This window comes from Phacochoerus africanus, chromosome 14, assembly GCF_016906955.1.
Source record: "Phacochoerus africanus isolate WHEZ1 chromosome 14, ROS_Pafr_v1, whole genome shotgun sequence".
Classification (NCBI taxonomy): domain Eukaryota; kingdom Metazoa; phylum Chordata; class Mammalia; order Artiodactyla; family Suidae; genus Phacochoerus; species Phacochoerus africanus.
The window spans coordinates 47,982,978-48,001,386 of NC_062557.1; the positions used below are offsets into that span (position 1 = coordinate 47,982,978).

The 18,409-nt window shown below is 42.4% G+C and overlaps 1 protein-coding gene across 1 annotated transcript in view; it reads right to left on the bottom strand.

The window, feature by feature from the left end:
• Nucleotides 1-18,409, bottom strand: part of SMG6 (SMG6 nonsense mediated mRNA decay factor) — a 216,607-nt gene that overhangs the window by 192,535 nt on the left and 5,663 nt on the right. The window contains exons 5-8 of the mRNA XM_047757942.1: nucleotides 14,532-14,638; nucleotides 14,085-14,163; nucleotides 6,470-6,580; nucleotides 5,889-6,101 (exon numbers count right to left, since the gene is read on the bottom strand). Coding sequence (XP_047613898.1) covers nucleotides 5,889-6,101; nucleotides 6,470-6,580; nucleotides 14,085-14,163; nucleotides 14,532-14,638 — 510 coding nt within the window. The remainder of the gene's footprint in view (nucleotides 1-5,888; nucleotides 6,102-6,469; nucleotides 6,581-14,084; nucleotides 14,164-14,531; nucleotides 14,639-18,409) is intronic.

Sequence of the window (18,409 nt, forward strand, 5' to 3'; positions counted from 1 at the left end):
CAGAAAACTCAACCCCACTGAACCAAGCTCAGAGAAACACACCAAACACACACTCATACCCCCAAACATTCACCAGCTACTACAGTGGATGCCTCTCCCCGTCCAGTGTTACACCTGCTGTCCAACTTCAAATAACCCTCCTTCCATCACTTCACAGTAACTCACAAGCAGCAATCCTTCCAAAGCCTACTTCTACAAGCAAACTTCATCCCTTATTAAGACTATTTACACACTTAATAAATGAACATGTATAAAACTGTACAACTGTTTCATTAGGTTCATCTCTCTTTTTTTTAAATATGTCACCAAGGAAGTTTTTGAGTATTGTGCTCCTAACCCTTTTTTTCCCCATAAGCTCTGTGGTTTCTATTGTGCAATTTTGCATAGCACAGTGATTTTTAGGCATGCAGCATGTGTTCGCGTTATACAGCAGAACTGACTGTATGGCCAATGGATAATTCAAAAAAGCAAACTGTATATTAGCATATAAAGCATAATTCGATTTTTGTTAAAAAACATATTTCATGTATCTGCAGGTGTGTGTGTTTACATACACACTTAGAAATGTTTAGAAAAAGGTCTAGAAAAACCTCCATCAAATAGTTAATAGCAGTGTTTCTAAAGGCAAAAATACAAATGACTCTCCCTTCAAATTAAGTACATTTTTGTTTCAGATACAATTAATTGGTTACTTAAGCAATTTTTTTAAAAATCCCTTTAAAAAACAAATAAAAACAGGAGTTCCCGTCATGGCTCAGTGGTAACAAACCCGACTAGTAACCATGAGGACGTGAGTTCGATCCGTGGAGCTCAGTGGGTTAAGGATCCAGCGTTGCCGTGACCTGTGGTGTAGGGCGCAGACATGGCTCCGATCTGGCGTTGCTGTGGCTGTAGTGTAGGCTGGCAGCTACAGTTCTGATTCGACCTCTAGCCTGGGAACTTCCATATGCCACAGGTGCGGTCCTAAGAAGACAAAAATAAAAAATAAAAACAATAATAAAAAGAAAAAAAATTCTTTAAATAAACAAATCTGTTCCAACAGAAGTGTTGAAAAGAGTGATCATTACGCAATCTGATTATGTCATCCCCTGCTTATCGAAATTTCTCAATATTTATGAAGGATCTGGCCCCTCCTATTTTCTCCAGCTTCATCCCTCCCTTTTCCTCCCTTCCTTTATATGTTCAACTAGGACTTATTAGAGAATCTTCTATATGCAGGTACTGGGGATAAGGCAGTGAGAAGCCAGATATGGACCCTACTTTCATAGGGCCTTGAATCTAGCAAGAGATTTTAACCAACAAGAAAAATGTACCTAAAATTACTTAGTTAGAAATATGACATTACTAAGGGCAAACAGCTGGACTCAGCCATCAGGAAATGCCTCCCTGGAAAAGGGAAGTGATATTTAGGCTGAGAATTTAAGGATAAGTAAGACAGAGGTTGATGAAGAGAGAAGAGCACTGCAGGCAAAAAGAATGTACAACAGCCAAGGGCCAGAAAAGAGCCTCTCCCTTCAAAGAAGAAGCCACTATGGCCACAGAACAACAACGAACTGGGGAAGAGAGGTGTAAGATAAGGTCAGAAGCAGCAGGAACCAAATCTTGCAGGGCCCAGTAAACTACTTTAAGGATTCTGGACCTGATTCTAAGACCAAAGAGAAACAACAGAAAATTTTCAAGAAGGGAAGTGACTCGATCAGAAATGCATCATTGGAAGCTCATCTGGGTTACTGTCGAAAAAGAAAGGTCCAAAGGAGGATCAGGAATAAATGTGGAAAGGCTATTAGGAACGTCTTCCAATAGTCTGTGGACTACTGAAATAATGATAGCTTGGACTAGGATGGTAGTAGGAGAAAGAGGAAAGTAGATGATTCAAATTATGTTTAGGAGGTAGGCTAATGGCCCTTGGTACTGAGTGGATGTGGGGCTACAGGAAAGGAAGGGGTAGATGATGACCCAGATCTCTTGCAAGAGCACTGCTCGTATCCTAGACTCCGACCATAGTGAACAACTTGCAGTTCCCCAAGCCTTCACGCCTCCAAGTGGAAACGCCCTTATACCACCCTTCAGCTGCAAGTACCTCCTCATTCTAGCCTTCCCTAACCATGCGTTTATGTACCCATAGTCTCTCATGCTTGTCCTCATCACAGCCCTTGGCACACTGCATTATAATATAATGTAATCATATATTTATGTTTCTGTTTTCCCCACATGACTGAGTGTTTCCTAAGGTTAAAATGATTTTTGGTTGTTTCAACCTCTGTATCCCGAATGCCTAATAACTCAAATGTCTGTGAATAAATCCCCACTTCTCATCAATTCTATGTTCCTGTTCCAGGGAGCAGAGAAAGTAAAGCTGACTTGCTGGGGCCTGCTGTATGAAAGAAAAGGATATGGGAAGACGACTTGGGGCTGAGAAAGCAGGTAAAAAAGGCAGTGTGGTTTCTTGGCTAGATAAACAGAGACTATGAAACTGCAGGCTTCTTCCTCAAGTGCTGGTAATATAGAACTAAAAGCCCAAATCCAAAGATGTAAAGGGAAGTAATTACCCAAGGATGATGTATAGGCTGAAAATATATAAACAGCTTCACCAATAGTTTAGAAACCAAATCATCACATTTCACTCTGCCCACATCTGGAATTATTTGAAGTTTTTACTGAAAACATATTCATATGTTATTTATATAAATAAAAATAATAAAATATAATAGATCCATTGTTCAGCTCAGGGAAGGCTGAAAATGCCTTCTCCGAGATGCACATAAAAATAAAAACATGGAGTTCCCGTTGTGGCGCAGTGGTTAACGAATCCGACTAGGAACCATGAGGTTGCAGGTTTGATCCCTACCCTTGCTCAGTGGGTTAAGGATCTGGCGTTGCTGTGAGCTGTGGTGTAGGTTGCAGACACAGCTCGGATCCCGCGTTGCTGTGGCTCTGGCGTAGGCCGGTGGCTACAGCTCCGATTAGACCCCTAGCCTGGGAACCTCCATATGCCGAGGGAGTGGCCCAAGAAATGGCAAAAAGACAAAAAAAATAAATAAATAAAAACAAAAAATAAAAACATGTATTGGGGAAATAACAATAAAAAAATGGGTCACCATGCTGTACAGTACAAAAAAAAATTGTATTGGGGAAATAACAATTAAAAAAAAAAAAAGAATAAAAACACATGCCATATGATCCAGCAATCTCACTCCTGGACATATATGCAGACAAAACTCTAGTTACAAAAGATACCTGCATCCCAATGTTCACAGCAGCACTATTTACAATAGTCAAGACATGGAAGCAACCTAAGTGTCCACCAACAGATGAATGGATAAAGAAGATGTAGTACATATATACAATGGAATACTATTCGGCCATAAAAAAGAATGAAATAACACCATTTGTCGCAAATGGATGGACCTAGAGATTATCATACTAAGTGAAGTAAGATAGAAAAACAAAGACAAATACCATATCATATCACTTATATATGGAATCTAAAATATGACAAAATGGGGAGTTCCCACGGTGGCACAGAGGAAACAAATCTGACTAGTATCCAAGAGGATACAGGTTCAATCCTTGGCCTCAATCAGTGGGTTAAGGAGCTGACACTGCCATGAGCTGTGATGTAGGTCACAGATGAAACTCGGATCTGCCATTGCTGTGGCTATGGCATAGACTGGCAACTACAGTTCCGATTTGACCCCTAGCCTAGGAACTTCCATATGCCATGGGTGTGACCCTAAAAAGCAAAAATCAATCAATAAATGAAAATACAAAGTTACAAGCATATTACTTAAAAAGTACATAAAACACCTAATGGAAGAGAGAGATCTATAACTTCTATGAGGGATACTCCCTAAACTTGATGCCAAGGCCAAAGAAGGCCATAAAATGCTTTCTCGAATTGTCATTGTTGCTTTCATTTTAGAGATACAGTAGAGCTAATTCAATAGAACTATTTATCTCTTATTCCAATAGGCTTCCAGTTTGGGATGGTAATAACCAAGCTAGAAGAGGCAGGAATGAGGGATTCTCATAGCAGCAATCCCTCTGAAGCACCTTGATGTACTGGGGCCCCATGCACAATATGGTACATAGCGAGCTGGTAGATTCAATTATAAGCAAGGACTGCTTTCCACGCTATCCAGAAAACAGTTAAAGATTAAGGATATAGGAAGATAAATGGAAATTTTAAGTTAAACCCCAAAGGACAAGTCCTCTTACCCCACCACTCTTGACTCATTCTTAGCAGACAACCATGCCTCCAACTTCAAAGAGAAAAGAGTAAACATCAAAAAGACCCTCTCTCATCATCTTCCTACTACACCCACAAACTTACCTTCATCCCCAATTATCTGTTCCTCCTTTCCTTCAAGTACAAGAAAGTTCACCAACAGTTTAGAAACCACTGCATTTTACTCTGCCCACATCTGTAATTATTTGAAGTTTTCACTAAAAACATATTTTTATGTTTCTTCTTTCAGACCTATCTCCTCACTGTGCTCTAGATCCTATTGCTTTCTCGTCCTCTGCAAAGACGTCTCCCTGACATCGATCTCCTTTCTTTCTTAGATCTTAAACCTCTTCACTATTATGTTTTTTCCTCAAGTAGCTGAATCAACGCTCTCTCATGACTCCATTACTATCTACAATGGGATGACTTCAAGAATTTTCATCTCTGGCCAAGTTCACGCTCCTCAGCTTCAGACATCTGCTAGCCTCTAAACAGCTCCATGTCAATGTCCTACAGAAATTCCAGTATGTCCAAAACCAAACATCATCTTTCTCCTAAAACCAACCCCACCTAATTATTCCCTACATCAAGGAAGAGACGATCATCTACCTAGTTTCAAACCAGAAACCTAGGTGCCACTTTTGATCCCTCAGTCCCCCAGGTCCAATCAAGTCCTCTGGAGTCTACCTCATTAATATACTTCATATCCCTCCACTTCTCCCCATCTCCAAAGTCATTTTCTGGCTCATGTCCTTTTCATATCTCACTTGGATTACCATAGCACCCTCCTACTCTTATTTCTAGTCTTCCTCTTCTCCAAAACTTTTCACAAAGCAGCCAGTTATATTTCTTTTCTTTTTTTTTTTTTTTTTTGTCCTTTTTAAGGCCATACCCATGGCATATGTAAGATCCCAGGTAAGGGGTCGAATTGGAGCTGCAGCTGCCAGTCTATACCACAGCCACAGCATCTCGAGATCTGAGCCACGTCTGTGACTTACACTGCAGCTCACGGCAACACCGCATCCTTAACCCACTGAGTGGAGCCAGGAATCAAACCTGTGTCCTCGTGAATACCAGTCAGGTTTGTTACTACTCAGCCACAACAGGAAGCCCTAGAGTTATATTTCTAAAACACGTATCTGACATTTCCCTATTTAAAGCACCCAATAGCTCCCTACTACCTTCAAGCTAAAGGTCAAATTAGTTATTGCATGACTCTTCAAGGTCTGGTGCTGGCTCACCTCACCATCCTTTCTCTATAAATTTTACTCTCAAGGCACAATGAACTGGCCGTTTGTAGTTTTCCAACTACAGCGCCCTCACCCTAGCTTCAAAAATCCCACCCAGAATCCTAAGCATCATATTGGTGACTATGAACTCAAAACAGCAAAAAATTCTTATCCAATACTAAGCTAATCTTCATTCAGAAAAGTTACTTTTACTAAATTCTACAGTGCCACATAGTGGTAAGAGAGGAAAGCGCACAGCGAAGATAAAGGAAGCGAAGGTGGAGGAGATGGAGAACTTCGGGGAGCAAGAAGTGATCGGCCTCGCCCGAGATTAATGGGAAACGTCTGAGCAGTGCTTCATGGCTGCATGTACAGGGGCATTCACGTTTACTTGGCTAGTCTTGCTCATTACATCACCCTCAGGAACTTACATCACTGGGGCTCAGGCTGCCCAGCCCATTCTCCTGCTCAGAATCCTTCCCAGACTCAGTGCCCTGGGAGGACCGGGGACGGGATGGATGAATCCAGATCTCCAGGCGAGTGGTGTCATCTCCAACATGCCGGAAAGTAGATTTCTTTCCTTTCCGCCATTGGTCAGGGCTCAGTTCCAATTCTTCATGTTGCTTCTTCTCCATCTGTTCTGCCTGTACAGAATACACACATAAAAGCTTAAACTCTCCTGAGATTCATCCAATAAAGTGCTCCTCTCACCTAAGTTTGTCACCCAAGGACTATAAAAAGTAAAGACTTTGCCATAGCTCCAGAGTAGCAGAGTATCATCTGTTTTGTCCATAAAAGTTATTAATTCTATAAACCAGATGCTATGGAACATGTACACCCAAGGGCCCTGGATAGCTCTCCTAAAGAAGAGCTGCTTCTGCACAGGGACTGACTCATTCCATCAGCACAGCCTGATGGGACCCCTCGAGGACGTGAATAGTCACTCCCTTAGAGACACTAAGAGAAACACATTCTTCTAGGAAGGAATGATTCTGCTTGCACCCCCACTCACCTTTCGTTTGGTCTCTTCAAACAAGCTCATGAGACTCTCCTTGGCAGTCAGGATAGGGTTGCTGGCAGCTAAACTGCGCATATAGTAATAGACAGCATCAAGCTTCCTCCTCTGCAAAAGAGGTCAGAGACACTGAGTCACCAGTTCTCCTCCCGACTCCAGCCTGAGTCAGCTGACCCAGGAAACCCTACCTTCCCTCTCAACCCGTGTCCCAAGCTGTGAGGAATTCCAACAAGAAAATGAGAAAGCTGTCCGTGGGAGAAGCCATGGCAATCACACCAGAGCTCTCTTCCTGCCAGTACTACATCCTACAAGACTTAGAGCCAAGTGCTCAGAAGCAAGAGAAAAGAATAAAAAGCCTCACAAAATATGAAGCCAATCATGTTTTTCAAGAAAGAAAATGTTCAACACATATTAATTATTCTTTATTTTTATTTTTTTGGCCACGTCTTGGGCATGTGGAAATTCCTGGGCCAGAGATCAAAACCATGCCATGGCAGTGACAATCCCAGATCCTTAACCCACTGTGCCACAAGAGAACTCCCACTAATTATTTTTTAAAATTATTAATAACGATGGCAATACCATAGTTTAAGCATAACTGTGAGGCAAATGATAAGCACTTCACAGATATTATCTCTAACCTAAGAAAACCACTCCATAGGGATTATTACTCCGATTTTCATGATGAGGAAACAGGAGCTCAAGGGGACCATTATGGAACTTGAGTCTCAGAGCCCAATCCCAGATAAGTCTAAACGTAGGGCTGCCAGGCTCCTAAATTTATGTTTTCACAACATAGTAACTCTACTGAGAAAAGAAAACAAACTACTATCCAATGCATTCAGCAAATAAATACTTCAAGTCCCTTTTCAACCAATTAATAAATAAAAAAAGAGGGTCAGAAAAAAAGGCAAAACACTGAAATAAAGGGGGTAAGAATATCAAAAAGCCTTTCCATCTTTCTATCATACACACCTTTACCTTTTTCTCTGTCTCACAATGCGCCTAGACTACTAGCTTCTCTCTCTCTCTCCAGCATCTACTCACTCTTTAAAATTCCTTGCATTCATCTAGCATGCTTAAAGGCGCACATCCTAAGATCAACTGCCTGAGTCTGAATTTGGTCCTGCCATTTCTTAGGTATAACCCTGAGAAAGTCAACTTAGAAAGGTTTCCTTACTTGTAAAAAGAAGATATTTCCCAACCTATATGGCTCTTGAAAAGATTAAAATTCATATAATACATACAGTTTAACAAAATATCTGGTACATAGATTGTCAGTTAAGTGGAAGCTACCTTTAAAGCTATTTCAATTATGCCACTCACTTGATTTTACACTGCTTTTTTGTGTGTTTTCTTTTTAATTTTATGGTCATACCTGTGGCAAATGGAAGCTCCCAAATGAGGGATTGAATCCAAGCCACAGCTGCAGCTGCGGCAATGCCAGACCTTTAACCTACTGTGCCAGGCCAGGGATCAAATCCACACCTCCTCAGTGACCTGAGCAGTAGGATTCTCAACCCACGTGCCACAGCAGAAATGCCTACACTGAACTTTATCAGTTCTACAATGATTTTTTCACATTTTAACATCTCTGAAATCAAGATACAACTCACGACCAGTATTTTTTTTTCTTTTATTTTTTTTGGGGGGGAGGGCGCACCCTCAGCATATGGAAGTTCCCAGGCTGGGGGTCAAATCAGAGTTGCAGCCACCGGCCTACACCACAGCCACAGTGATGCTCGATCCCAGCCACTCGTGGGAACTACACCACGGCTCATTGCAACGCCAGATCCTTAACCCACTAAGCGAGGCCAGGGATCAAACCTGCATCCTCATGGATACTAGTCAGGTTCTTAACCCGCTGAGCCACAATGGGAAATTCCAAACACACAAAAAAATTTTTAATACAAAAATAAAAATAAAAATGGAGTCTAGGAATTCCCATCATGGCTCAGTGTAAATAAATCTGACTAGCATCCATGAGGATATAGGTTCGATCCCTGGCCTTGCTCAGTGGGTTAAGGATCTGGCGTTGCTGTGAGCTGTGATGTAGGTCTCAGACACAGCTCTCGGATCTGGCGTGGCTGTGGCTGTGGTGTAGGCTGGGAGCTACAGCTCCAACTGGACCCCTAGCCTGGGAATCTCCGTATGTGGCAGGTGTGGCCCTTAAAAGGGGGGGGGGGGGTCTAAACAGACACCTAACCAAAAGATACACAGACTGTAAAAAAACATATGAAAAGATGCTCTACATCATATGTCATTAAGGAATTGCAAGTTAAAACAAGATATCACTGCACACCTATTAGAATGAGCAGAATCCAGAACACTGACAACACCGAAGGCTGATGAGTAGGCAGAGCAATAGGAACTCTCATCCACTGCTGGTAGGAATACAAAATCGTACAGCTACTTCAGAAGACACTTTGGCAGTTTCTTCCAAAACTATATATAGAAGCAACACACTCCTAAGTATCTACCCAAGTGAGCTGAAAACTTATGTCCACACAAATGTGCATACAAATGTTTATAGCATTTTTATTAATAATAGTCAAAACTTGGAAACAACCAGGATGTCCTTCAACAGGAGAATGAATAAACTGCGGTACATTCGAATATACAATGGAGTGTTACTCAACAATAAAAGTACAGAAGAAATTGACACAACATTGTAAATCAACTACAACAGAAAAAATAAAAACCTTAAGAGAAGACAATAAAAGAAAAGAGCTGTTGGAGTTCTTGAGGCACAGTGAGCTAAGGATCCAACATTGTCGCTTGCCTGGGTCACTACTGTAGCTTGGGTTCAATCCCTGGCCCAGGAACTTCCACGTGACATGGGCACGGCCAAAAAATAGAAAAGAAAAGAGCTATCAAGCCACAAAAATAACCCTAAATGCCAAGTGAAAGAAGCTACACATTGTATGGTTCTGACTGTATGACATTCTGGAAAAGGCAAAACTAGAGACAGTAAAAATATCAATGACTCCAGAGTTTCAAGGAAAGGAAAAGGGATGAAGAGATAGAGGGTAGAGCACAGGGCATTTTTAGAGCAGTGAAAACATTTGGTATGATAGACACATGTCATTATACATTTGTTAAAAACCACAGAGTGTACAACAGTAAATGTGAACCCTAACGGAAACTACAGCCTTTAATTATAACATCTGTATTCCAGCCCATCAATTGCTAACAAATGTACTATACTAATTCAAAATGTTAGTAACAGGGAAAACTGAGAATTGCGGACATGTATGGGAAATCTCTGTACTTTCTGCTCAATTTTTCTGTAAGCTAAAACTAGCCCCCAAAAAAGAAAAAATACTACAGGAAAAAAATAAATTCCCCAAGTAGGGAGGAGGGAACCCACAATAAGATATCACTTCATACGCACTAGGTTGGTCACAATATTAAAAAAAAGAAGAAGAAAAAAGAAAAGAAAGAAAGAAAGGAAGAAAGAAAACAAATGCTGGTGAGAACATGAAGAAACTAGAACTCTCCTACACTGATGGTGGGAATGTAAAAATGGTACAGTCGCTATGAAAAACAGTTTGGCAGTTCCTGAAAAAGTTAAAACAGAGTTACCACACGATCCAGCAATTCCACTCCTGGGTACAGACCCCAAAGAAGTGAAAACAGATATCCAAACAAATACTTGACAAAAGCACTACTCACAACAGCTAAAAAGTGGAAAAAACCAAAACGTCCATCAACTGATGAATGAATAAATAAAACATGGTGTATCCATACAAAGGAATATTATCAGTCATGAAAATGAAGTAGTAATACATGCTACAACATGGACGAACCTCAAAAATTTTATGCTAAATAAAAGAAGCCAGACATAAAAGGTCACATATTGCACAATTCCATTTATATGAAACATCCAGAAAAGGTGAATCCAAAGACAGAAAGCAGACCAGTGGTTGCAAGGGGATACAGGGAGGGAGGAATAGGGAGTAACTGGTATGGGGTTTCCTTTTAGGGTGATGAAAAATGTCTTGGAAATAAAGTGATGGTTACACAATACTGTTAATGTACTAAGTGCCACTGAACCATACAAATAATTAATGGTTAATTTTATGTAACATGAATTTTACCACAATAATTTTTTTAAAAGCTATTGAGGGGGCAGCTGTAGTTCCGATTCTACCCCTAGCCTGAGAACCTCCAAATGCTGCAGGTATGGCCCTAAAAAGGACAAAAGACAAAGAAAAAAAATTTAATTTAAAAATTAAAAAAAAAAGCCACTGGGGGAAAATTTATTTAAATATATTTTCTAATTAACAAGAAAGATAACAATTTGTTCGATGATTATAAATAAAAAAAAACTGGAAAAGGAGAGAAGAAAAGAGACAAAAGAAAAAATAGAAGATGGATAATAAACGGGAGAGAAAAATAAAGCCACAGAAACGGGTAATAAAAAAAAAAAATCTCAGAGTTCCCATTGTGGCTCATGAGGTTTTGGGTTCAATTCCTGGCCTTGCTCAGTGGGTTAAGGATCTGGCATTACCGTGAGCTGCAGTGTAGGTCGCAGACGAGGCTCGAATCCGACATTGCTGTGGCTCTGGCGTAGGCCGGTGGCTACAGCTCCAATTGGACCCCTCGCCTGGGAACCTCCATATACCGTGGGAGTGGCCCAAAGAAATAGCAAAAAGACAAAAAAAAAAAAAACCAACACATCACAAAGAGAACAGGACAAACAAAGGCAAAAAGCAGAGAGAGAGAGATTCAACAGATTCTGAAGAAAGTGTGTTTGTAGGAATTCCCATGATGGCTCAGTGGTTAACAAACCCGACCAGTATCCATGAGGACACAGGGTGGATCCCTGGCCTTTCTCGGTGGGTTGCTGTGAGCTGTGGTGTAGGGTGGCAGCTATGGTTCCAATTCAACCCCTAGCCTGGGAACCTCTATATGCCGCAGATACAGCCCTAAAAAGACCCCCCCCCAAAAAAATAGAAAGTGTATTTGTAAACCACATTATTTGATCAATTTCAATCCATAATTAAGAATTTGTCTAAATCTTTGCAGAGAGCATTGCTGTGGCTATGGCATAGGCTGGCAGCAACAGCTCCAATTAGACCCCTAGCCTGAAAACCTCCATATGCCACAGGCGGGGCCCTAAAAAGCAAAAAAAAAAAAAAGATTATTAATTTTTTGCAAAGAAGAAAAAAATATTAATTCAAACATTGCTTCTTCGGACAATGAATCTGACAGCATTAAGAAACTCTCTCTGGGAGTTCCCACTGTGGCGCAGCGGAAATGAATCTGACTAGTATCCAATGAGAATACAGGTTCAATCCCTGGCCTTGCTCAGTGGGTTGCGATCCAGTGCTGCCATGAGCTGTGGTGTACATAGCAGATTCGGCTCGGATCCAATGTTGCTGTGGCTATGGCACAGTCCTACAGCTATATCTCCGATTTAACCCCAAGCCTGGGAACTTCCACATACTGAGGGTGCAGCCCTTTTAAAAAAAAAAAAAGGAAACTCTCCCTTCTAGTGACCATGTTGGCTGCTTCTTATACTTAAACTTTTGGTCACTACCATTAGCCCCTTGAAGTCAACTTCCTTAGTAAAGGCTCCATCTGGTATTCCCGTTGTAGCTCAGCAGTAACAAACCAGACTAGTGTCCAGGAGGATGCAGGTTTGATCCCTGGCCTTGCTCAGTGGGTTAAGGATCTAGTGTTGTGGTGAGCTGTGGTATAGCTTGCAAATTCAGCTTAGATACTGTGTTGCTGTGGCTGCAGTCTAGGCTGGCAGCTGTAGCTCCGGATTTGACCCCTAGCCTGGGAACTTCCATATGCCATGGGTGCAGCCCTAAATAAATAAATAATAGACAAACAAATAAATAAATAAAGGCTCCATCAGCTCCCAAAGCTCAATGTTAGAGCCACATTTAGAGAACGCTGGTAAGATCTAGAGAGGTACAATTTGGCACTTCCTGTGCTTCTGCTTAGACGACTCCAAGTGAAAAGCTAAGATGAATAAGGGGATGATGATCTGGGGAAAGGAAGGAAGGATGTACTTAGGGCTAGTTGAAGACTTTAAGGGGGAGAGCCTTAAAGTAAAGGGAGCCTTCTCATTTTCCTTCTAGAAATGAGTATCCTAGTTCAACCTAGGGAAGGGAAATAAGGCAGAATCAGAGCAGAAGCCTTGATCAAAAACAGAGTGATGTTTGATGCAATGAGAGATTATCACACTAAATGAAGTGAGAAAGAATAAGACAAATACCACATGATGTCACTTATATGTGAAATCTAAAATAAGGCACAAATGAACCTATCTACAAAACAGAAACAGGAGTTCCCGTCGTGACTCAGTGGTTAACAAATCTGACCAGGAACCATGAGGTTGCAGGTTCAATCCCTGGCCTTGCTCAGTGGGTTAACGATCCGGCGTTGCCGTGAGCTGTGGTGTAGGTTGCAGACACGGCTCGGATCCCGCGTTGCCATGGCTCTGGCGTAGGCTGGCGGCTACAGCTCCGATTCGACCCCTAGCCTGGGAACCTCCATGTGCCGAGGGAGCGGCCCAAGAAATGGCAAAAAAAAAAAAAAGACAAAACAGAAACAGACTCACAGACACAGAGATTAGACTTGTGGTTGCCAAGGGGTTTGGAGGAGGAGTGGGATGGACTGGGAGTTTCGGGTTAGCAGATGCAAACTATTCTATTTAGAATGGATAAGCAATGAGGTCCTACTGTACAGCACAGGGAACTATATCCAGTCTCTTGGGATAGACCATGATGGAAGAGAATATTAAAAAAAGAATGTACCTAAATGTAAAACTGAGTCACTTTGCTGTACAGGAACAATTGGCACAACATTATAAATCAACTATACTTTAAAAATTAAAAAAAAAATTTTCTTTAATGGCAGCACCTGCAGCATATGGAAGTCCCCAGGCCAGGGACTGAATCCAAGCCACAGCTTTGACCTATGCCACAGCTGCAGCAACACCAGATCCTTCAACCCACTGCACCAGGCTGGGGGTAGCCTCTGCAGTGACGCAAGCCACTGCAGTTGGATTCTTAATCCACTGTGCACAGCAGAAACTCCAAAACAAACCTTTTTTTTTAATAATAAAAAAACAGAAAAATAAAACAAACAAAAACCCTAAGACCGATGTTTGGCCAGTGTATAATCAATCCCCTAGGAACTTAAATGCAGTGAAAGCAGTATCAACTGAAGCGAAGGATCCCTGACAACTTACCTCTGAAAGTAACAGTAACAAAATGAGTTCCCCTCATGGCACAGTGGAAACAAATCCAACTAGGAACCATGAGGATTCAGGTTCGCTCCCTGGCCCTGCTCAGTAGGCTAAGGATCTGGCATTGCCATGAGCCGTGGTATAGGTCGAAGACGCGGCTCAGATCTGGTATTGCTGTGGCTGTGGCACACTCTGGCAGCTATAGCTCCAATTCGACACCTAGCCTGGGAACCTCCATATGCTGCAAGGGCGGCCTTAAAAAGGAAAAAAAAAAAAAAAAGGAGTTTGAGGCTATACTTTGGATTACAGGGTCCAGATGAAATCTAGCTCCAGGAGCTGATGCTATCAAAATCCATACTTCTAACATACTGCCTGCAAAATACTTCCCTATCCAAAATTTCTTACCGTATACACTGCCAGCAGAGCCAACTGGTTATAGGGGCGCCCATTCTTGGGAGCAATGTGCTGGGCCTTCAGGTACCAACTGGAATAAAAAACAGTCCAAAAAATCTTAGTTCTGCATCTACACTTTTCACCCGACAGCCTCTTACTACTTAAGCTAGAGTGTTAGATGTAACCCTCACGTGGTAAAGCACAACTACGGAGACCAACAGAGGCACCTGTAGGACATACATGTAGAAGGAAGCTCAAGTGGCTCGTTACTCTTTTTTTGGCCCCATCTGGGGCACATGGAAGCTCCCAGGCCAGGAATCAAATCCGAGCCACAAGTGACACCTGTGCCACAGCTGCAGCAATATCAGATCCTTAACTGCTGCACCACATGGGAACTTCTGCCCAACTTAGCTTAAAGCCACACAGGGAAGAGGAGCAATGAACAAGAGACAACAGTACCTTCGTGCTTTCCCATAGTTTGCGGTGTCATTGGCTTGCTCCCGATACCTAGCGATATCTCCCTGGCAAATCATACATCGCTGGGCACTGATCAGGGCATATTTTACCTTCAGGAGAAATGATCAATTAGTAGCATATACACAAGAAACTCTAACTTCAATCTCAAAGGACATAGATGGAGTCAGCATTAATAAGGAACCTGGAGTCTTCAACAAAGTAAAAAGTTTTTACTCTAACCTTGACTAGCAAAAAGCAAACAAAAAACAAACCAAAACAAACAAAAAAACCCAACAATGTGATGCAAAATTTACTGAGAAAGAATGGCAAAAGGAAGAGGACGTCATTCTTATTTCCAGTCCTAGTCAAGTGGAAAACATTCTCTCTTCATGTAGCTGTGCGATTTCAACTAAGGCTTTGGGACTCAGTTTCTTTTTTTTTTTGTCTTTTTGCCTTTTTCTAGAGCTGCTCCCTCAGCATATGGAGTTTCCCAGGCTAGGTATCACAGCCAGAGCAACTCAGGATCCTTAACCCACTGAGAAAGGCCAGGGATCAAACCCGCAACCTCATGGTTCCTAGTGGGATTCGTTAACCACTGAGCCACGACGGGAACTCCCAGAGACTCGGTTTCTTTGTTAGAATGTAAAAATACTTAGTTCATAGCGAAACTGGAAGGAATAAGTGTAAAAAATACCTTACAAATAATACATAGGAGTTCCCGCTATGGCACAAAGGGATCAGTGGCATCTCTGCAGCAATGGGACGCAGGTTCAATCCCTGGCCCTGCACAGTGGGTTAAGGATCTGGCATTATTGCAGCTGCAGCATACGTCGCAACTGCAGCTCGGATCTGATCCCTGACCCAGGAACTCCATATGCCAAGGGGCAGACAAAAAAGAAAAAAAAAAGTGATACATATGTATGTGCATATATATATATTATATACATATATAATATAAATATATAAACAACTGCTTACCCCATTCTTTTCCTGCCATCATCTTTCTCTCCTCAAACTGTTAATACCATGCACTGTTACTCCACTGCGTCCTCTTTGCAAGACAATAATAATTCTCTAAAACAGTAAGCTACCCTTTACCAAACACCTAAAACATGCCAGGACTGAGTAACACTACACATATGTTTTCTCACTGATGGGACTGGCATCTATCACTCAACAAGAAAACAAGGAGTTCCCGATGTGGCTCAGCAGTAATGAACCCAACTAGAATCTGTGAGGATTCGGGTTTGATCCCTGGCCTTGCTCAGTAGATTAAGGATCTGGTGTTGCCGTGAGCTGCAGTGCAGGTCACAGATGCGGCTTGGATCCTGCATTGCTGTGGCTGTGGTGTAGGCCAGCAGCTGTAGCTCCGATTAGACTGCTAGCCTGGGAACTTCCATATGCTACAAGTGCGGCCCTGAAAAGCAAAAAAAAAAGTGTGCCTCAGCAAATTATACATCACTATCGGTCATACACCTTCAGAATCCTGACTACTCTACACATTCTGTCTATGGACAATGGACGGACACCAAGAATCCTTGGTATTTAACTGATAAAAGCACCAAGGAAACTGGTATGTTTCCATTACTGCAGCCACTTTGCCATCTCAATGAGGGTAAGTAAAAAAAAAAAAAAAACAAATTCGGCCAAAGCCTCTTACCGTCCTCCACATAAAGTCCTAGAAGACGCAGCCTCTGCTCACCTTTCCAGCACCACTTCCCCTCTCACTCTCTGTGCCTCCGTCAGACTAGGCTTTCCTCAGTTCCCCCAACACATGGTGCTTCTCCCACTTCAGGACCTTCACATATTCCGCTTCCTTCCCCTAGAAAGTCGTAGTTCTCACATCTTCACATACACGTTTCACCTGGCTGACATCTCGGGTCTTCAGCCTCAGCTTAGCTATGACTTCCTCAGACCTCTCTGATCCTCGGAACCCTTTAGAGAACAGCCGCACAACATCCTTTGCAGAAGTCACTGCACCTGCAATTACTAATCCAACATCTTGACTCATCCTTAATCAAACTCTAAACAGGGAGAGCTGGGACCATGGCGTTCTTGTTCCACACTGAATTACCTGTGCCTGGAGTGGCTCCTGGCATTCAGGAGGGACTCAACAGATACCTGTTGATGAGTAACAGAGCTTGTGCACAGCGATTCATTAGAAGGAACAGAAAGGCAAAAGGAAGCCTCTGTTCCACAAAGCACACTGCTCTCTCTAATGAATATTTAACCTCTTCTCTCCCCTAGTCCTTTCCTCTCAACATATAAATAATACACTAAAGTCTCTCTAAGCTTAAAAACAAACTTCTCTTAACACTGTCTTTTAACTTCTATCTTCCTTCCTTGCCTCCACAGCCAAGATTCTTAAAAAAGCAGTCTAAATTACCCTCTCATTGTATCTGCTGCCCCAGTTCTCATTCACTACAATCTGGTTTCCATCTTTTCCAACTAAAATAACCTGTGATAAGGTCATCCAACCCAACAGATTTTTTTTTTTGTCTTTTGTTGTTGTTATTGTTGTTGTTGTTGTTGCTATTTCTTGGGCCGCTCCTGCGGCATATGGAGGTTCCCAGGCTAGGGGTCTAATCGGAGCTGTAGCCACTGGCCTACGCCAGAGCCACAGCAACTCGGGATCCAAGCCGCGTCTGCAACCTACACCACAGCTCACGGCAACGCCGGATCCTTAACCCACTGAGCAAGGGCAGGGACCGAACCCGCAACCTCATGGTTCCTAGTCGGATTCGTTAACCACTGCGCCACGACGGGAACTCCCCAAGAGATATTTTTTAGCAATCTTTTTCTTTTTTTTTTTTTTTTTTCGGTCTTTTTGCTTTTTCTAGGGCCGATTCCATAGCATATGAAGGTTCCCAGGCTAGGGGTCTAATTGGAGCCATAGCCGCTGGTCCAGGCCAGAGCCACGGCAACTTGGGATCCGAGCTGCGTCTGCAACCTACACCACAGCTTACAGCAACCCCGGATCCTTAACCCACTGAGCAAGGCCAGGGATCAAACCCGAAACCTCATGGTTCCTAGTCAGATTCATTAACCACTGAGCCACGAAGGGAACTCCAATTTTTTAGTAATCTTAACATTTGAGGATTTTTTAGCACTTGACACTTTTACCCACCACCACCTTAAAATATGACCCTCTGCTCTCTGGCTAGCCTTCCCAGTTTCTCAACTTTTACTTCAACCATCACCTATACATGGATGACTTCTGAATCTATATCACCAGCCCAATTCTTTCACCTGAGCTCCAGACAGACCAGCACATTCATGTGTTCGTTTTCCAGCTCCTCCACCTAAGCTTACCCAAAACTGAACTAACATCTTCCTGCCCAGCCACTCTCCTAGGGCACAGGATGGGAGACTACTGGGATGCTCCACGCCTCCAGTCGCATCATTCACACACAACCTGCCAGCAATTCAATTCTACTTCCCTTGTATCTTTCCAGTCTGTCTCCTCTTCTCCACCTCCCCCATCTCCACTCTTTCCCAAACTCATCCATTTACCAGAGTGACTGGTTCTAAGAACAAATCTATGCTATCCATTTCCTGAAAATCAATCAGTGGCTTCTCACTGCTTTCAGGAAAAAGTCCAAACTCTTCAGCATGGCATATAAGAGTTTATGGTCCACCCCTTCTGACCTCATTAGCTTTACCTCCTCCAACAGCCCAATCCACATTACAGCCATCAGCACGCTGTACACTTTCCTAACAAGTTGTGGTTCTCTCACTGGATCAAAACTGCCCCTTCCACTCTTAGTCATGTTTCAAAATTCAACCTCACAGTTTCTAAGAAGGCTTCCTTGACCCTAGACTTAGGAATTAGTCTAAATCAGATCTAATTCCTTCTATTCCCCTTCAACACTCTATATATG